This window comes from Ascidiella aspersa, chromosome 2 (assembly GCF_963924565.1).
Source record: "Ascidiella aspersa chromosome 2, kaAscAspe10.2, whole genome shotgun sequence".
NCBI lineage: Eukaryota > Metazoa > Chordata > Ascidiacea > Phlebobranchia > Ascidiidae > Ascidiella > Ascidiella aspersa.
Window position 1 is genome coordinate 10,212,113 of NC_139448.1, and position 20,628 is coordinate 10,232,740.

At 39.8% G+C, this 20,628-nt stretch overlaps 6 protein-coding genes and 2 pseudogenes across 7 annotated transcripts in view; all 8 read left to right on the plus strand.

Annotated features, from left to right (window-relative positions):
* The window catches only part of LOC146163547 (E3 ubiquitin-protein ligase RNF123-like), a 59,109-nt gene that overhangs the window by 27,413 nt on the left and 11,068 nt on the right, over nt 1-20,628 (plus strand). The window contains exon 31 of the mRNA XM_083383084.1: nt 108-192. Coding sequence (XP_083239210.1) covers nt 108-192 — 85 coding nt within the window. The remainder of the gene's footprint in view (nt 1-107; nt 193-20,628) is intronic.
* LOC146163548 (microsomal glutathione S-transferase 1 pseudogene) lies at nt 1,198-2,581 on the plus strand (annotated as a pseudogene).
* LOC146163549 (microsomal glutathione S-transferase 1-like) lies at nt 2,729-5,429 on the plus strand. Its single transcript, XM_083383086.1, has 3 exons — nt 2,729-3,448; nt 4,176-4,286; nt 5,289-5,429. The coding sequence occupies exons 1-3, from the start codon at nt 3,236-3,238 to the stop codon at nt 5,427-5,429; spliced, it is 465 nt and encodes a 154-aa protein (XP_083239212.1). The 5' UTR covers nt 2,729-3,235.
* Nucleotides 6,926-8,702, plus strand: LOC146163550 (microsomal glutathione S-transferase 1-like). Its single transcript, XM_083382040.1, has 3 exons — nt 6,926-7,363; nt 7,662-7,772; nt 8,195-8,702. Exons 1-3 carry the CDS (start codon nt 7,145-7,147, stop codon nt 8,330-8,332), a joined length of 468 nt encoding a protein of 155 aa, XP_083238166.1. The 5' UTR covers nt 6,926-7,144; the 3' UTR covers nt 8,333-8,702.
* LOC146163551 (microsomal glutathione S-transferase 1-like) lies at nt 8,770-10,490 on the plus strand. The gene is made up of 2 exons (XM_083382576.1): nt 8,770-9,971; nt 10,324-10,490. The coding sequence occupies exons 1-2, from the start codon at nt 9,552-9,554 to the stop codon at nt 10,459-10,461; spliced, it is 558 nt and encodes a 185-aa protein (XP_083238702.1). The 5' UTR covers nt 8,770-9,551; the 3' UTR covers nt 10,462-10,490.
* Nucleotides 12,217-13,240, plus strand: LOC146163552 (microsomal glutathione S-transferase 1-like). The gene is made up of 2 exons (XM_083382408.1): nt 12,217-12,696; nt 13,069-13,240. Exons 1-2 carry the CDS (start codon nt 12,373-12,375, stop codon nt 13,204-13,206), a joined length of 462 nt encoding a protein of 153 aa, XP_083238534.1. The 5' UTR covers nt 12,217-12,372; the 3' UTR covers nt 13,207-13,240.
* LOC146163553 (microsomal glutathione S-transferase 1-like) lies at nt 15,071-16,411 on the plus strand. Its single transcript, XM_083382541.1, has 2 exons — nt 15,071-15,394; nt 15,627-16,411. The coding sequence occupies exons 1-2, from the start codon at nt 15,071-15,073 to the stop codon at nt 15,762-15,764; spliced, it is 462 nt and encodes a 153-aa protein (XP_083238667.1). The 3' UTR covers nt 15,765-16,411.
* LOC146163554 (microsomal glutathione S-transferase 1 pseudogene) lies at nt 17,937-18,473 on the plus strand (annotated as a pseudogene). Its single transcript, XR_014494573.1, has 2 exons — nt 17,937-18,272; nt 18,336-18,473. The product of XR_014494573.1 is annotated as a microsomal glutathione S-transferase 1 pseudogene (transcript).

The window sequence follows — 20,628 nt, forward strand, 5'->3', positions numbered from 1 at the left end:
TCTCCGATTTTCCACCTTGTCTATAAGGCTTTTGATATGTTGAATTTAAATACTGAGGTCTTGGCAATTTGACATGATGTATAGAAAACGTATTTATCTCCTTTCAGGACTGAGCAGTGTCCAGCACTACCCACTCATGACGTCCATCGCCGGTATCCTGTCGCGGTTACTACGTCGGGAGAAGCCGGAGTGGTGAGTCGTGTGACGTTTTTCCATTCGTAGGGGCAGTTCAAAACACAAGTTTGTTATTAAGTTGCGAATCCATAACCTCTAACATCTCAATTAGTTTAGCAAATAAACCATGTTGTGTTACAACGTATTTGGTAAGCAGTGTATCGAGAACACATGATTCTAAATAATAAGTTTTATAGGCATAACAAGGGATGGACCACGGGGACATGGCTCACATCAAAATATTACTAAAACATATACTACAAATAATATGTAAAGTCAGGTTTTCTATGTGAGGTAGCGGCTTTCAGGCCAAGTTTATAAATATAGTCTGCCTACTTAGCATACCTTGTATTTTTTTCTGCATCGATAAGCGGTGTCCCACCCAAACACTTTACCAAGTTCAGGTTCAAATATTTCCCCCCAAAAAAGTTAGGCTGGCTACCCCACTGAAACGGTTTCGGTATTTATGGCGTTTTGTTATGCGTAAAAAGTTTTACACTAAAAGCTAAGTGATTTTCTCAAAGCAGCTAAATTTGCAACATTGAAGACTTCAAATCAAACTGTTAGGAGATGTAAAAACAAGTAAAATGGACTATTCTCGAAACGAGATGTTGCATTTTGCTTGGTGTGATCTTCCAGTTGATATACGAGGTTGCAACAGTTTTGCCATTTACCGGATTTTTGTGTCTCAATTATCGAACGTTGTGCCATGTATACTGATTTTTTTACGAGATACCAAGATTTGCATTATTGTAGGCAATGGCTTGTTAGAAGCAAGCGCGTCTGTCAATATTCGTGCCGCGTTTGTACATGCTAAACGCCAAGTACTGTGTTTACAACTTGTACCGCTGCGTATTGTGTGAGTCGTGCGCAGAAAGCGTGAACGTGATTTGTCCCGATTACTACGCAAACATAAAAAACACGCCGGTACTTGTGTTTGATGGCTGTTACTGGTTTCGCAAACAGCGAAGCGTGTGTACGCCTGGCTGTACAAAATCTTGCAGACTAGCTGCCCGCCGGCTCTTACGCATGCAAGAAGGATTTCTGTATGTCAAGCGCACTGCAACGCATTAAATCCAACTTCAGTTTGAAAAATGTCGGCCAATCTGTACAGTCTCGAAAATGAGGTTTTCAAGGCCTTTCTGTTCTACGGCGTTGTGATGCTCCTCAAAACGAGCATGATGTCGTTTCTGACAACGCGGAAAAGGTTCCAGTTTAGCGCCATAAGGACCAGTGAGGACGGATACAGGGTCGGATCGGACCCGGCAAAACAGAGGCAGGCACTCTTGCCCAACGAAAACGTCGAACGGGTAAGTGTGACGTTCTGTTCTGTAAGCTAAATGCTGTTAGCCTAATGGTTAGGTATTTGAAGGGTGTATTGAAGAAGTATGTAGGGCCATACAGCAGCTTGCATTTGAAAGCAAGTAGTGTAACGTTTTACTGACTAACCATAATACAAGAGCTTTAATAAAGAATTTTTCTAAAAGGATGTTAACATTGAAAAAAACACCTAAAAGTTAAAAAAAAAACGCAGAATTTATTTAAAGCACGTTGAAATTCGCCTGTTTGTCATTTTGGCGTTACCCTTGTAATAAAAACAAGTTCTGTAAAAATATGCTTGTTGCAGGTGCGAAGATGTCATCGCAACGACATGGAAAACGTGTACGTGTTTATCTTCATGGCTTTGCTCTACGTGGGCACCGACCCTCATATCACAACGGCCATTTGGCTTTTTAGAGTAAGTTAAAAACTTGAACACTTGAAATCCGCAGCCATGCATGTACTCCGTTTTGATACAGGTTCTGCTAAGCCTTGTGTGGATTTTGTTATTGTTGCAAATTCCTGGGCAGTCTCCGAAGTGATTTTTTATCCCCTCATTTAAAAAAGTACCAAGTTATGACCTGAAACCAGTTGTGCCACAAAAAAGATATCCTAATTTGCACTTAAATGTCTTTTAATAAAATTGGAAAAGTGATATTACATTTTGCTACCAATTCGTCGAAACTAGCCTTTTATGTCGTTGTCAAAATTACCGTGACGAAATGTTCATGCGGTTGTGGCCCAAGTACATAAAAAATCGCAGTCCTCTGTCTCGTGGTCAACTGGAAATGTAAATCGTGTAGCACATGGGATTTCCTCCTAAACAGCAATGCGAGTAAAACTCCACAACATGTCACAGTACATGGCTGCAATGCTTAATCCAGCGCGGCACATATATGCTATTTTTAAAAAATTAAAAAAACATTCAAGTTCTTGTTTTTTGCAGGTTTTTGCCGTCAGTCGGATCACACATACCGTTGTTTATTTGAACGGAATTCCGCAACCTTACAGGGGTGTGTGCTTTTTGACCGGTGTGGCTGTCAACCTCACAATGGCTTCTCTTATTTTGAAGGCTTCACTGTCCTAAATATATCTCCGGGGGACTGTGCCGTTGCTTTTAACGTTTACGTGTCCCTTCTTATATGTTTAGGGTAAATGATTGTGCGCTTTTTTCGTTTGTGCCTCGTTTTTAAATCGTAAAGCCTTTAATTTTATTATAATTGTTTCCTGTTTTTCCAATAAAAACTGACGCGTTGAAACGGTATGGGCAATCTTTGTCCATACATTCATTGTCGAAATATGACGAAGTCGCTTCTATCTAAAGACACATTGCCGCCGTAAAGACTATCGCATTTCCCGACAATTGCTTATTGTGAAAAACGTGCTTCTAAATCGCCACACTCGGTTTAATTTCTAGCACGCTTCATCTGACCTATTATAGGGTATTGTATTGCCGTTTCTTCAATATAGAAACCGTTTATATCAGCTGGTTCGCCTTGGCAAGGTGTGTATTGTGTGCTCCCACCACCAGGCACACAACGCCAGGAATATTTAATCCGATTAAAGTGTTTGATTTAATATTTGACTAGTCGGTGTGCGGTGCATAGGGCAAGCACTGCCACCACTGTGTACTTGCTTCGACTTGCCAAGCACAAAACGCCAGGTTAAATCAGTCTTGAAAGCGCTCAAAGTAGTTGGCACGAGTTTTCGAGTCAAGTTAGTAATCGAAAAGATATCCAAGATGACAGACAGTGGTCCTTATACCCTAGAGAACCCTACTTTCAAGGCCTATCTGCTGTACAGCGGCATTGTGCTCGTAAAAATGATGTTCGTTGTGTGTCTTACCATCGTCCAGCGCTTTAGCAACAATACTTTTATCTCGCCCGAAGACGCTGGAACAAATGACCCGGAAAAAATCAAGAGGGTCTTGAAGCCGGTCGAAGCAGTCGAAAGGGTAAGTTACCTTTAATATGGATAAACGAAAACTTAGCAATTGATTCTCACCTTTGCATACTAATGACTCTCTGTGAAAGCTATAACATCAGTTACCGTTGAAATTAATAAGCGAAAATTAGTAATTAATTCTCATGTTTACATACTAATGACGTCAATATATCCCACTTAAAGCTATAATATTCCGATTAATTCGAGATATAATTAAAGTCAGTCTTTATTTAAGACATTTAGAATAAATATATGTGGGGGCGTGGATAGATTTCCGTTTTTCTCATCTTTGTGTATACCTTGGTTTGTTTGAAGATACCATGCTAATTGCCACAACACGCCACCCCAATTACTCATTCAACAGTTTTACACAGGGGTCGTGACACAGCAAAAAGTCAACAGCCACGAACAACAAGTTTAATAAATTTCCTCTTCGCCTTTTACTTGTAAAAAAAAACTTATTTTAACGGTATTTTTACAGACTATATTTTCCATTCGCAAGGCTTAAAATGTTTGCGGTCTTTATCCTGCCTACTCTAATAATGCAATTAAGCCAAATATAGAAATATCAGAAATCGAGCAATTCTGTTGGCATAGAAGCTGCTTCTAAAAAAACGAACCCATCCTGACTTTCAAACTCAATACGTCTCGTTTCCTAAACATTTTACGAATACTCCAATGCAATTAAGTCAAATACACAACACAAAAAGTCGCGTGACTTAATTGTTTTTTTGCAGGTTCGCCGCTGCCACTTGAACGACATGGAAAACGTGTACATGTTTGTTCTGCTTGGCCTCATCTACGTTGCAATCAGCCCAGAGTACGCCACCGCCTTGCTCGTGTTTAGGGTAGGTTTTTATTTGTTAGTATTTGCCCAACATATGCAATAAGGCCCTCAAACGAATTTGACTTCACACATTAGTTTTGCTATCTGTTGTTCAACAGCCATTTCAAGTTGTTACATTTTGATCAAACATTTAACTTAAAGATGCGAGACTTTTGGTCGATAATACCAACCAACTGTGTTCAGGGTAGGTTTGCTTTTCTTGGTTTTGGCCTAACCTAAACAAAGGCCCTCAAACAAATTTGACTTCAAACATTAGTTTTTTCATTTGTTGTGCTGCACAATATCAATTGCTATAACTTTTTAAGTTACTGCGTAAAATCAAAAATTTGACTAAAACATGGCGAGACTTTTGGTGAGTTGTAAGCAGGCATTTTTTTTTGCCGGATTATTACCAAAAATAATAGGTTTTAAAATAAAAGTATGCTGTATTTATAAAATTAAAATAAAACCATTGGTTGATTGAATCGATTCATATGTAACTCGTAATCACCTTAATTTGTTTTAAATAAAAGTATAAACCTATTACCTAAGAAAACGTCTTTGATTGATTGATTAATGCTTCTGTAATTCATAGTCACTTTAGTTTGTTATGAATGCTACTATAAAAACCTATTAACTAAGTCACCTTTAATTATAAATTGCAAATCTAAAAAAAAAGCGACTCAATCATTTCCTATACGCGTTAAATACTCTTAGCGATAATAATGATAAAGTAGTTTTGCACGACCAGTTTGGCTGATTATAGTGATTTTATCAGTGATATAAACAAGTCATTTCAAAATAGCTCAAGTCCAAGTCAAGTAGTTTCAAATATAAACCATCAGATTATGAGCAATAACGTAAAAATAAATGCCTTATGAAAAAAAAATTCATTTGTCCGAAAGACTTAAGTGAAGTGAAGTCCAGTCATTTGCTCAAAAGTCAAGCCGCGCAATTTTGACCAAAATACGAGTCATTACAACACTGGTAATTACTCTAAATATATCTTGTTTTTTTACTTCAGGTCTTTGCCGCGAGTCGTGTCTTGCACACAATCGCCTACACAGCCACAATCCCACAGCCCGCCCGAGGTCTCACCTTCTTTGCTGGCTTCGGTGCTTGTGCCTACATGGGCTACGCTATCCTGAGATCATCCGTCCTGTAGATTGCGGAGCCGATTGGATTGCGTTGGATAACCACAATTGTGCTAAACTGTTCGAAATTCGCCCAGAGTTTAATTTTTGTGTCGTCTTGTGCTTGGACGAAATAAAACGGCGCCCTTGGATTGTGCTGTTTTTTTTTGTTATATAAACTGTTGACGTGTAGTCTGCACGACTTTGACTGAGAAAATAGGGAAAAAATATATCTTCTCTGTTGCTACCAACTTCATTGTCCGGATAATGTACGTTTCATATATTTTCAAAGCAGTTTTTACCAGTTGCTTCAAATATCCTTAAATGACGTGTGGCAGTGAAACGCAGTTTTTGCTGTTTTTTTTTTCCTTGTACGTATTATGTTGCAAACCCTTCCGATAAGACGTGCTGTTGGTCAGCAGAATCTGGCTGGCCATTTTTTTTTATTTATCTTCAAGAAGGCTACATCATATAACAGTATGACGTTGCGTATTTGTTCTGATTTGGTATGACGAAAGAACTGTATAGTGATGCGCAATTGATTGGGAAATTTAGTTTGACTTATGCTAAGTCATTTTTGGCCGGAGGGCAGCTTAGAATTTGGCCAGTCACGATAGCAGTACTTAACAGCTTGTTTCTAGCCGTTTGCTTCAACTGAATAGCTCACTGAGCTTAACAAATTAAATCAGTAAGCGCCGTTTTACAGGAACTCTGCAAGCCCGAACGCTAATACAGGGTAAAACATTATGTTCTGGTCGTTGGTTTGTTGTTTTCACAGTGAAACTGGCTTCGACGCCATAAAAGCTTCGTCGCTTATAGAGATGCTGTCCGGTTGAAATGCGAGCTTTCCTTAGCGGTGTCTGATTTTCGCGTAAATAAACCTTTTTCTGAGGAATGCGTGTGCAACAGAGCGCGACGGGTACAGCAACAGCCTCGCTAGAACGCATAACTTAACCTTTTCCGGTCCTCACAAACCGAGTCTGCAGCGCTGTAGTAATAGCGTTGGGGCTGTGCGTTGCAACTTGCAAGCTCCGGCTTGGTAGCAGTTATTGTTTTGCAAACGTTAAACACGATTTGTTTTCACGTTTTGCAACTCTTTTTAAAAAGCACATGCGTAGCTCCTTTTGGAAGGCTAATTAGACTTAAGTACCCTTTACTGAGTAAAGTGTTCTCTATAGTGTTTAGCAAGATAGGCCCGTCTGTCGGATCTGAGTTGCAGTTTAAATGGAACTTTACTAAATGTAATTGTTATGAAGATATTAGGTTGCTCAAAGGTGTGTAGAGATATTTGAAACCCTTTGAATTTCATTTTTTCTCTATTGATAAGATTTTTGATATAGTTTTTTTTTATGTACGACTGAAGTGAAAGAAATCCCGAATGTTTTTTCTTCCTTCTAGGCCTACACAGTTGATGTGTTGAGCTTCAAGTTAGCTTTTGTGAGACAATTAACCGCTTACAAAGAACTAGGGGGGGGGGGTGTTGTGAACTATTTATGTTTTATAAAGGGGTTGGTAGCCACTGCTTTAAGGCAACAACTGGGTTGTTTTTCCATTTACCGAATTACATCCAAGTATAGGGTTGACAACAATTTCGATTTGTGCTACAGTTTGTTGCTTTGCGATATTAAAGCCGCAACAGATACAGTAGATGCGACAACGCTGAACTTTTTGTATTTCGAAAGATTGTTCACGAGTAGCACTTGTAGTAAACTTCCAAACTTTGAAAAACAACTATACTGCCAAAGAAATGACCGCTAGCAGCCAATTCACCATGGAAAACGAGGCTTTTGTGAGCCTGGTGCGATACGGAACCCTGATTCTTGGCAAAGTGGTTATGTTGTCTATTCTCACCGTGTTCTATCGCCTCACCAAAAACATCTTTATCAGTCCAGAAGATCCGGGATTTGCTGAGAAAAACAAGGACAAGCACAAGGCAATGCTTGTGCCCGACGAGGACATCGAACGGGTAAGCTATTCTTTATATTTTTAAACTGAATTAGATTGTACCATTATTCACTGGCCACCTAAGTATTTTTTTTGTATTTGTCAATACTCGCTGTATATTGGATGTATATTTAAAATTGGACTATAAAACGGCCTCCAATCGTATTTCTTCACCATAATATGATTATCTATAATTCATTAAGACTATCGCGTTATTCTGCCATAAAGTAACTCTACTTAATATAGCGCCAAAATTTGCAATGTTTGTTTATATGAAATCGCATTGAATAAGACTGACTTGTTTTGTTTGCATTTACCAGGTGCGCAGAGCTCAGAGGAACGACATGGAAAATATCTTTCCATTTGTGATGCTTTCTTTGTTATATTTGGCCACTGGGCCTGACCCGGGCACGGCTATCTTGCACTTCAAGGTAACATAGCCTATTATAAGTATAACAGTACACAAATAGTATATATTAATCAAAATATGCCTTTTTTAAACCTAACACTACTTGACATGTTGTTTTTAGAGATAAGTTAGTATCCGCTGATTTTACATCTTAGCCACAATAAAAAATCCACTTTAATAAAACAGCAAAATTTATAAGCTTTTCGAAGCGATATCTACTAGTATTGTTTTTTACTTAGGTTCAATGCTTACCGGGCGATAAAAGTGCTCAACTAATGGCATATATAAATTTTCCTAGAAACAATGCAGCCTTGTATGTCCACGCTGGGACACAAAAGTCTTGAATAGCCAATAGTTATTAAAGGCGGCTGCCGAATTCTCGGGAATCTCTTCTCTAATCTAGTGTGGCAACCGTCGCCTTAAACGCCTTGATTTTCTTTATAGGTGTTCTTCTGGGCTCGTGTTGCCCACACGGTGGTTTACCTTCTGGCCATCCCTCAGCCGTCCAGGGTGCTTGCTTTTGCCGGCGGCCTACTTGTCAATGTGTCCTTGGTTGTCCACACCATTCTTGCCCTGCCGTAAAATTTATTAAGGACTGGCATTGTTCTGCAATCTAAAAGACTTGAAATCTGTACTGAATTGTTTGTTTTTGAACCGAATGTTTTTTGCGTGTTTGTACATGACTTCGTTTACCTTTTATTCGTAAATACATTAAAATGTAACTGTTGTAATACTTTTTGTATTTTGAAATGGCTTTATGGAGACTTTGGCGACCTCAGACTGATCTTACCGAATTGTTTTCAAAAACTTTATTTTTGCTGATTAGCTAGTATAAGTAAGTTTTTCGTTATCAACGTAAGCTGATCAACATTCTTTGACCAAGTAACAATACTCTTACAATTTCGTTTTCTATGCCGTTCTAACCTATTGTTGCCGGTGCTATTTATAAAATCAAATGAGACGAAATATGCGTTTGAAAAATCAGCAACAATCAATAAGTTTGTAGGCCGTTCTTCCTTGTATGTGTGGCAAACCCAAAATAGGACATGGTATTGCTAGTATAGTGTCTCATCCTACGATGATATGTTTGATGTACTTTTGGCGGGACATTGGGTTAAAAAAGCACCTCCACAAAAAGTCGAACACATCATACTTGCCCTCTGAAAGTCACAGATTGTGACGCAACGCGTTTCTTGCTATAGCCTAACTAAATCATAAGCAGCAAACCAATATTCCTCTGACACAACTTTCTTGCCATACCGGGTCACGTGACAACCGGCTTATGAGTAAAAATTGTTCAGTTAACGATTGAAATCGCGCCATGTTGAATTGGCAAACAAACTTGCCGAACGCATGTGTGGAATTTGTCCTGCTTGATTTAAACAGTTGGGTAATACAAACGGACGCCTATTTTGACTGGTAGGCAGGTATACTATTTGGATTGGTTGGCCTTTATTCAGTAAAGCTATTTTGGTCGTTTAGCCGAACAGGCAAAATTTTAAGGTGTAAAGGTGCATTTTACGCCAAGAGTTTTTGACAGTCTGTTATCTTAACAGGGGGAAATTAGCTTAGATCGCCAGGTTAAAAGGCTTGTATTTCCAGAAATTTGATAATCCTCTAACTGTAGGGTCGATATTGAAGAGCTGCACAGTTGGTTGCTAACAGAAAATTTTAGAAAGTCTGCCTCGCCTATATACCCTACTGCTGTTAATCGTGTGCAAGTTGGAACTGGACACATTTTGTTCATTGTAATTGCTTAATAAGCGGTAGTCTTGTTTCCTTGCAAATTTAAAAATGATACATGTGCATATTGTCAATTTACCCGACATTTTTTGCTTTTGAGAATTTTAGTCTATATTTGTCTGTTCTTGAGTTTTGCCCACAAAAAAAATCCAAAATGTCCCTGTTCACCTTGGACAACGAAGTGTTCGCCGGCCTGGTGAAATACGGCGCCCTGACGCTGGCCAAGACCCTGGCCATGTCGTTCCTGACCGGCTACTATCGCGTCAGCAGAGGGGCCGCACACACCCCCGAGGACGCCCGCTTGGTGGCGCCAGGCGACAAGGAGAAGCAAAAGGAACTCCTCCGGATTAACCCGGATGTTGAGAGAATCCGAATGTGTCATCGTAATGACCGGGAGAACGTTTTCCCATTCGTCATGCTGAGCCTGATGTACGTTGCCACCAAACCGGAACCAGTGGTGGCCCTGTGGCATTTTAGGGTAAGCATTTGGTAAACTTGTTGCTGAAAATCAAAGTTTTAACCGGTTTGAGGGCCAAGTTAAAGCCTGAAAAGCGATTCAAGTAACCAACTGATTTTCTTTCACGTCAGCAATCTATTATAGAGAAATCTTACAGGCTCCATGGGTTTTTTTATTTAAAAAACATTGGTCTAAATTTCACGAAGATCTCAACGTATATAGAGATATCTTACAGGCTTCATGGGATGTTTTTGTAAGTTAATATTCTTCTGCATTTCTTTCTGCACGAGGTTCATAACGCATATTTCTCGGAAAAGTTTACATTTTTTTGGTTCCTTTACGCTGAAAACCTAACATCGCTTATTTCCGACAGATTTTCTTCTGGTCCCGCCTTGCCCACACCATCGCCTACGTCGGGGAAATCCCCCAACCTGCCCGATACCTTGCCTTTCTTACCGGAATTGTCGTCAACTTTTCAATGCTTATACGTACACTTCTCGTTGTATATTAGGAACCCGGTGTATATAAAGAACAGTCGTAATGCAAACTAGTGTTAAGCTGGGAGTCAGATAGACGCTGGTTTGAAATAAGTGCCACTGTAGGCAGGTTAACATTCCGCTACAGTCTCATTTAAAGCAGTTCGAGTCGTAACTTTCATTGTGTTTTCATGTTGTGGCTTTACAAAACGAAGTCAGTTTTGTTGCGTCAAATAAACACAAATAAACTTTGTTTTATTGGTTTTGATTGTCTTTTTGTGTGGCATTCTCAAATGTCTAAATGCTTTCATACAGCCGTGCTTTATCATGTCACAGTAGGAATTGAGTTTTTTTTGGGAAAATGCTAAATTTACGCAACCAGTGTCATCTAAAAGTCCGAACAACATTCCGTCGTAAAGTTTTCTAGGGCTCAATCGTAATGTGTTTTTTCTATTGTTTTGAATATAACCCATATCGGGTTTGTATGCTACTCTTACCCTTGAACCACTGCATATTTTGACGGTGGCTTTGGTCCGAACTATTTTTTGACTCAATATGTTTCTAAGTTTTTCACTGCAGCCGCCATTATTGCTAAGTGTTTATTTCGTGGTTTGTCAAACAAATGAACTTGGAATTACTGAAACGGTTCTTACTATAAAACTATGATGATTCTTTTTGGTCCATATTTGCAATTTAGGCATAGATAGCAAATAAAAGCTTTTATTAGGATACAAAACATTTGAGATTTTGAAATATTTAACTGTTTCTCCCTAACAAACTGCTTCTCGGAATGTGCCACAACCCAAAAGGAAAAAATAAAAGCAAAACTGCTGTGTCATTCCGGCAGCGCAAGTTCCTCAACAAGTCACGTAACTTGGTCTTTGGTCTAGTATTTTTTCGACGGGCGACGCTACAAAAGGCTGTTCGGTCAAGCGTTGACAATTGCGCGGTATTGAGTTCGCTAACAGACATTTTGAAGGTTTGTGAAAACGCCAGGTTGTCCATCCTGTACTGTGAGTGATTTAGTCGATAGCTTGTTGTTTTAACTGACGTTTCTATAAGAGTGACGCGTTTCCTTGTAGTTAATCTATTTTAGGTACACTATAATTGATTTGTAATGTAGCTTGATAATGAAATGCAAAGCCAAAACGGTCGAGTAGATCGACATCATCTTGATTAAAACGTTTCGATACAAGCTCGTATCATCTTCAGTTTAATCTATTTTAAATAAGTAACTTTCGTGTATTTTGAATGGAAAAACTGAAGAGGAAATGTTGCGTTTCGCCCGCGAGTTGAATTTACCTGAGCGTAACAAAACGCCTCGGTCCGCTTATAACGCACCACTCTAACTGTAAAGTAGTAATTCAGCATCAGCTCTGCTTGGCGTTCGGGCGCATCGCGGCCTCGCGGTTTGCGAATTAATCATTAAAACGTGCCCAGAAAGTCGAAGTGCGTAACAAGAAAGGCATTGCACTTCTATGCAAGTTTTTTGTTAAGCTAAACGTGACCGTTGCGCGATTTGCTTTGTGTTGTAAATCTATGTGATGAACAGCTAGTTAGAACGGAAGAGTCAGTTTTTTTGTTTACTGTAAGCTTTCTGTATACCTTTAGAATGCCAAAAAGAGGCGACTAACTAGCATAAATCGTCTACAGTATTTGCATCGCCAATAGGATAATATGTCCTTTTTACTTTTACAAATTTGACAGTAGTACTTGCTGACAAGTTACGGACAGCCATTGTGAGCTTGCTTTGTATTTCTGTATACTGTGCAGTTTAGCTGGCGACAGGTATTTGACATGTACGAAAATATAAATATCTGTAGTCCGCTTTGAAAAGGTAGAATATAAATTCGTTTGTTGTCAAAAATCTGCATCTTTTTATTACAGCACAACCTGTCTGCCAGCTTTTTAGTTTTAAGCACCTAAGAACAGCTAAAATTTCGAAAATGTCTTTGTTCACCCTCGACAACGAAGTGTTCGCCGGTCTGCTAAAATACGGCTCCCTGACGTTGGTCAAGACCCTGGCTATGACGTTCGTGACCGGCTACTATCGCTTCACAAGAGGGGCCGCCCCTTCACCCGAAGATGCCCGCTCGATGGCGCCAAACGACAAGGACAAGCAAAAGGAATTACTGAGAAGTAACCCGGATGTGGAGCGGGTCAGGAATTGTCACCGCAATGACCTTGAGAACGTCTTCCCCTTTGCCCTGCTTGGATTGATGTACGTTGCTACCAAACCAGACCCCGTGGTGGCTTTGTGGCACTTCAAGGTAAAATATTTGCACAAATACATAAAAATACAACAACCATGTATTTTCGAAGAAATAAAGTGCGGAACAAATAATGCAGTTGACTTATTTTATCAAAATGATGTACGTTACCACTAAACTAGACGGTTATGACTCAGTGGCATTTCAATCAGCCATGTATTTTCAAAGAGATAAAGTGCTGAGTAAATGATGCATTAAACTAATTTTATCAAAATTGATGTCCTTGCCACTAAACCAGAAAGCGGTTGTTCTGTGGCATTTTAAGGTAAAAATATTTGCACAAAATGCAAGCAAAACAACAACCATGTATTTTCAAAGAAATAGAGTGCTGAATAAATAAATAAAGCGTTGCACTAATTTTTATCCAAACAGATTTTCTTTTGGTCCCGTCTTGCCTACAGCATCGCGTACGTGGGAGCAATCCGCCCACCGAGCAGAGCTCTTGCTTTCATCACCGGAATGTTTGTCAACTTCTCAATGTTCTTCCAAATCCTTCGCGCTGTGTATTAGGAAGGCACAACAGACGCCTTAAAAATGATGTATAGAAATTATAAGGGACCGGTTTAAAATTTCTGTGGGCAACATTGCATCGCTCAAATCGTATTTGGGCATTTAAGAGTCTATAAAGTTTGATTGTGTTCTGGCGTGTTTTCGAATTGGAATTCGTTTTGCGTGAATAAACTGTGTTTGAAGCGGGTGATAAATGTGTTGCGAAATCTCACTTTGGATCTCTGAATCTAGCGTTTTGCCACCTGTGGCGAGCGTTAAAAGAAATTTTTCGAAAAGCGGCAGCCACTAACAAGGGTGTCATTTTTTAGACCTATACAGAAAATATATCAGTTTATTGCTGTGAAAAAACTGCACGGCAAAAATACAATGCTTGTCCAGTTTCTTTTTCATGTACTGGAAACTGCACGTCAATTGCAACAATCATTTAGCGATAATTTGACTTTTAGTACGCTTGTTGTGGCAAACCCACAATCAAACCTTATGCTTCTTAAATAGCGCTGAAACCTCTGAAGATAAAGCTTGCCAAATGTCAGTCAAAATCTGTTGAATGTGTATGTCAATTGGCAAGGTAGTCTCAAGCCAACTGTAAACGTATATTTGTGGAATTGCACGCCCTCGAAAAGTTCGAAAACCTGGGTTAGTCCGATAGTGTCGGATCGGAGGCGATACCGGATGTAATAGTTATGTGAACATAACTATTACTCATTAACGCTGAAAGTATATTTTGGCCTAATAAATTGGAAAAATGATATCCGTTTCAATTCTATTGATTTCAATAATTTTAAGCAGAGTAATGACGTCATTTTGAATTTGTTTGGCTCGCTATACTTGTGTTCTAAATATCGGGTATCGGTATCTGATTAAATGTCAAGGATCGGTCATCCCTTTTTCTATAGAGCACCGCATCTATCGCTTTGACTGTATCTTGTCGGAGCTCGAAGTACGTGACTTTCACGAGCGAATGTACAGCAACCGCGGCTGTTTCGGCGTTGTGCTGAACGAATATATGGGCGTGTTCGCTGTTCGGTTAACGATTGACACGGACTCGCTGCTGCGTTCGCAAACGCTCGTTCGAAGCTTGTACAGCTTGGTGCGAATGAGTTTGCTGATAGCGTTATGATGATAAGCCTAAGCAAAGCGTTTGGTTTGCAATGATTTCGTTATAATTACTTGATGGCACTTGCTGGCAGTTTTAACTTTAGACTTTAGGCTCGTTACCTTTAGAAAATCAATTGAAAAGCATCAGCTGAATTGATGTGTCCCACAACGGATTTAATTATTGCTTTAACTAAAAAGAGTGCTTCGTTTTGCTGTAATAACGTAACGGACTGTAAATAGATAATCAACCACAGTACTTTTACATTGGCATCTGTTACTTGGGCTTATTTCTCATTAGCAAACAAGTAGTAAATACATACGCCGAGAGTTGGATTACCTGACTACAAAAGCAAACACACTTGTTAAACACAATCTATTTACGAGCTGGACCACAGACCCTACGGAATATAGCTTATTGTTGAGAGTTGAAATTAGTTATGGAACTGATTGTTTCAGCCTTTTTATTATATTGCTAGCCTTAAATTATTCTCGATTAGACCTGTTTCACAGGTTAAGATTGCAACTATATAGGAATCTGGTAATTTTTACCGAAAAAAAGCCTTGCTGTTGCTGAATTTAATTAGGCGTCTTGAGTGGCCTCGATTTTGCGAGTGTATGTTGATTGTTTGCTTTGAACAGAGCGAGAGTTTGCTTTTTTCACTCACATGAACAACTAGAAATTCGTAAAAAAAACTACCCATTTTTTGCAGCATAGTCTGTTTGCCAGTTTTGCACTTCGAAGTTGTTTTCATATAACAAGATAGCAATGAATCTATTCAATCTCGAAAACGAAGTGTTCGCCGGTCTGGTGAAATACGGCGCCCTAACGCTGGCCAAAACCATGGCTATGACCTTCGTGACTGGCTACTTCCGCTTTACAAGAGGGTCCTTTGCTTCGGCGGAAGATGCCCGCACGGTGGCACCAGGCGACAAGGACAAGCAAAAGGAATTGCTGAGAAGTAACCCGGATGTGGAGCGGGTCCGTCTTTGTCACCGCAATGACCTTGAGAACGTCTTTCCGTTCATCTTACTTGGTCTGATGTACATCGCCACCAAACCCGATCCGGTGGTGGCTCTGTGGCATTTCAAGGTAAGAAATTGCACAGCATGCATCAAAAACAACAACCATGTATTTTCAAAGAAATAAAGTGCTGAATAAATAATGCATTGAACCAATTTTATCAAAATTGATGTGCGTTGCCACCAAACCCTACCCTGTAGTGGCTGTGTGGCATTTCAAGGTAAGGATTCGCCGCACAAAATGCATGAAAATTAACAACCCTACTTCTTCTTTAGCTTTTAACTGATTTTTTCCCCGTTAGATTTACTTCTGGTCCCGACTTGCCCACAGCATCACATACGTTGGGGCATTCCCTCAACCGAGCAGAGGTATTGCCTTTCTGAGCGGAATAGCTGTCAACTTTTCAATGCTCTTCCAAGTCCTGCGTGTTGTGTATTAGTATGCTCAAATCAACAGACACGGCAAAAAGCATAGCCTGAAAGGAAGGGAATTTTTATATGTCGCTTCAATCCCGTTTTTGTAAGCTGTCCAAATCGCAATGTGTGTAATTGTGCACCAATGTTGTGTTTTTTAAGAGGAATACGTCTTGCAAATTGTACTAATAAACACCAATTCTTCATTTCTAGTCCTACTGGTCTTCACTTGTATTTTTTTTTAATTTTCTTATTAGTGTGGCAGACAGTTAAATGTTAAGGCCTACGGTGCTTATTAGGAAAGTACTATATAATTATTCATGTTTCATAGTGACCTCGTTTAAAGAGAACTATAGTCGCTTGAAAATGGAAGGACACAATGGGTTTGTACCAGCTGACTGATGACGTCATTTCGCTGTTACTTTATTAATAACGCTATGCAAACGACGAACCAAGCGGAGATGAGCGTAAATTTGTGAAAACGGCAACAATTTTGGCAACACATCAATTGTATCCCAGTCAGTGTTTCAACCTGTTGTGCAATTTGTGGGCCTGTATGCGTGATCGAGCTTTCGTAACAAAAATTGCTTCGTCATTCTGACTTCTAAACCTTCCTTATCGTAGCTATAAATCCAGAGGTCGTGTAATAATAATAAAAGCTTGGACTGTCAATTAAAACTTTCTCAAGAGTACTGTTAACTATATCACACGAGTATATTTGTATATCCACGTGCTTTCTTGATTCAAACAAATGTACAAGACCGCTGAGTAAACTTATGACGTAGCAAGTCGTATTTGTTTACTATCGAGTGTGTGTTCTCTCCAGCACTATAAGTGGAACAACTGTAAAGTAAAGTACGCAAGATGCCATTATTAGTGACCGACTTCCCTAGCAATGTTGTTTTGTAATTATTAGGTTAAGCGTGAAATGTCGTTTGGATACGGCACTTTTTATGCCGATTGTCGGTGTTGTCAAGAAATGTCTGGCTTTGTGATACCGTTCGTTGAATATTTACCTTAAGTGGAAAAGATTTAATTTAAACGCTTTAGCCTCAGGCTAATGTTCAACTAAATCAGTTTTCTTGAAATAATCTATTTTTTATATTTTTATTTTAATGATGTTACCGATTTTACATATAATTGAAGGCTGATATTTATTTCGTCACATATCGCAAAAGTTAGATAACAACCATGCAAAAGAACGCATTTTAGAAGCATAAATTGTGCAAACTGGAGGCGCTTACGTCATCAGCGAATCTACCACAATGTGACGTCATGATCAATCGTCACGCGTTTGCGCCAACACTGCCAGAAAATGCATAGTCATTTGGACACGTGACATGACGGACAGTTGAATGCGGGGCGATTACGGAAACCAATTGTACAAGAACGTTATTATGTGGAAGCGATGTACAACAAAAATATGCTTGTCATATTCTGTCGTGCTTTCCAATCGGCCATTATGTTTGTTGGTCGGTCGCCCCTTAAAAGTCGGCAGGCGTCGACGTTCTAAAATAAACAGGAAGCACTTTTGTTTACGTTTTCTCGTGTGTTTTGCTTTTTCAATTTCGGCTTGATTGTTTACAGTTCGAAGCTTTAGAGCGTCGACTAGTTCGGATAACTAATTCGTTCAGAGAAATTGAATAGCTGACCGATATTGTCAGGCAACATTTAAGCTTTATTTACAGACGTCCCCGGCAAATTGATGTGTCTGTTTTTTTATGAACTCGGGCCTTGTAAAATATATCTTCAGTCGACTTAGGTTTCATTAGAAAGAACAACTTTGCTTTAACTACCGTACAATATCTAAATTGCTTCAGCATAGTCGACATATAATTCACGTTGACTTTGTATATGCAGTGCAAGCACTAACATTGGTGAAATAAAATTGTAATATCAGAATTCTTTGCAAGTAATTAAGGCGTCGGATGGAGTCTAGTTTGCTTTAGATCACTTGTGAGCGATGTTTGCAATGACCCCTGACGTACCACAAAAGATTTTCTTTTTCATTTAGCTTGGCATCTATAAATTTTGCTTTGAATTTGCGTAGGCGTAAAATTTTCGGTAGCAGCAGCAATAACGCCAAATCATAATCATTTGCGAAGGTTACAAACATATCGTTGATAAATTCCTGAAAGAAAAACAAAAAAAAATCCTGTATCTTTCTTCACATGCCCAAAGCAGCGCTTGACAAAAAAACTGCCTCGGAAATGTCTCTGTTCACCCTGGAAAACCAAGTCTTTGTCGGCCTGCTGAAATACGGCGCCCTAACGCTGGCCAAGACCATGGCCATGACGCTTGTGACCAGCTACTATCGCTTCACAAGACATGTCGCCCCTTTGCCGGAAGACGCCCGCTTGGCGGCGCCAAACAACATGGAGAAGCAAAAGAAACTTCTGCAAAGTAACCCGGATGTGGAGCGCGCCCGCTCGTGTCACCGCAATGACCTTGAGAGCGTTTTTCCCTTTCTCTTTCTGGCCCTGATGTACGTTGTTGTTAATCCCGACCCGGTGATCGCTCTGTGGCATTTCAGGGTAAGGATTTCTGCGCATAATGCATTGAAATAGGATCATCGTACAGTTATTTATTTCCAACAGATATTCTTTTTTGCCCGCCTCGGTCACACCATCGCGTACATTGGGGCAATTGTCCAGCCCACCAGATCTGCTTTCTTCGCCGTCGGCTATTTCGTCAAGGTTTCAATGCTAATTCAAACTCTGCTCGTCGTGTTTTAGATTGCTGTGAGGCTGACGCCTTGACTCGGCTTGAAACAATTAGAGTTAAGCCTTATGTTACTGTGTGATCATTTTCTTCCGGCGTATGCAGTTTATATAGCTCTTTTTATGCCGTTGCCCTTTCTTTGATTTTGCGACAATAAACTGTCATACGATTGGTCGTTGTTTATACAATACATTTTTTGAGCATAAATTATGCAAACTGAAGGCGCGTACGTCATCAGCAAATCTACCACGATGTGACGTCATGATCGAGCGTCACGTTTTTGCGCTAACACTGGCAGAAAATGCTTAGTCATTTCGACACGTGACATGACGGACAATTGGATGCAGGGCGATTGCGGAAACCAATGGTACAAGAGCGTTACCATATGGATGCGATGTACAAGAAAAATATGCTATGTCATAGAATCTTCGTGCTTTCCAATCGGCCATGATGTTTACGATAATTGTTTGGCCAGTCGCCCTTTAATGTCTCACAGTTCGCTTCTAAAAAGAACAGGAAGCACTTTTGTTTACATTTTCTCGCGTGTTTTGCTGTTTGTCCTCGGCTTGATTGTTTACAGTTGTAGTTTTAGAGCGTCGACTAGTTTGTGCGACTAATTCGTTTAACGAAATTGAATAGCTGACCGATATGCGAAGACCAAACAAGTAAGTTGAAAAAAAAAACGCTTGTTTTATAATGTGCGACGAGAAAGGCAAGTGGTGTTTAGTAAACGAAGATAACGATGTTCTCAGGCAACATGCAATCTCTATTTGCGGACGTCCCCAACAAATTGGTGTGTCTGTTGTTTGCCCAACTCGGACCTTTGTTCAGTTCAGTTATATATATTTTGAGTGGACTTAGGTTTGATTGGAAAGAAAAAGGTTTGCGCTAACGTACAAGAAATAAATTGCTTCAGCATAGTCGACATATACTTCACATTGGCTTTGTGTATGCAGTGCAAGCAATAACATTAGTAAAATACAATTGTAACATCAGAACATTTTCCAAGTAATTAAGGCAGCGGATGGAGTATGCTTTAGCTCAATTGCTGAAGAGCCCAGTTTGCAATGTTCTCTGGCGTATCACAAATGATTTTCTTTTTTGCTCAGCTTGGCAACCCTAACGTTGGCATTGAGTTTGTGTGCGCCGTAAATTTTCTGTAGCACCAACAATAGCGTTAGCAGAATATTTTGCGAAGCATATCGTTTGCAAATTGCCAATACAAAAAAAACTTGAGTATTTTTTTGAACAATCAATTTTTTTACTTTTATTCTTTCTTCACATGCCCAAAAGAGCGCTTAACAAAAATAACTGCCTCAAAAATATGTCTCTGTTTACCCTGGAAAACGAAGTCTTCGTCGGCCTACTAAAGTACGGCGCCCTGACGCTGGCCAAGACCATCGCCATGACCTTCGTGACCGTCTACTTTCGCCTGAAAACCGACACCCCGGTCGCTCCAGAAGACGCCCGCTTGCTGGCGCCAGGAGACAAGGAAAGGCAAAAGGAAATGCTGAGAAGTAACCCGGATGTGGAGCGCGCCCGCTCGTGCCACCGCAATGACCTTGAGAGCGTTTTTCCCTTTCTCTTTCTGGCTCTGATGTACGTCGCCGTGAATCCAGACCCAGTAATCGCTCTGTGGCATTTCAGGGTAAGGATTTATGCGCTTAAAGCATTGAAAAATAGTATTGTCGTGCGTATGTTCTATAGTGATTTATTTCTAACAGATCTTCTTCTTTGCCCGACTTGGCCACACCATCGCGTACATCGGGGAAATTGTCCAGCCCACCAGATCTGCTTTCTTCGCGATCGGATATTTTGTCAAGGTTTCCATGCTCATTCAAACTCTGCTAGTCGTGTTTTAGATAACTTCGAGGCTGACGCATTGAATTGGTTCAAGCAAATAAACTCTTACCAGGACTGTTATATTGCACTGCCATTTGATCGTTATTCCGTGTTCGTTTTTCTGATATTAAACTACCTTATCCATAGACGCCGACATTTGTTTTTTACATGTGTGCTCAAAAATTTTCACCAAAGATGACGTCACAAAATTCTCGCCGAAAAGTGAACATTATATGCGTAGTGCTGAAAAAGCTAAGATGTCTCGCTATAGTCATCGAAAATAGTTGATTCACTGTGGGAATTTATGTGCAAATATGGCCACAAGTA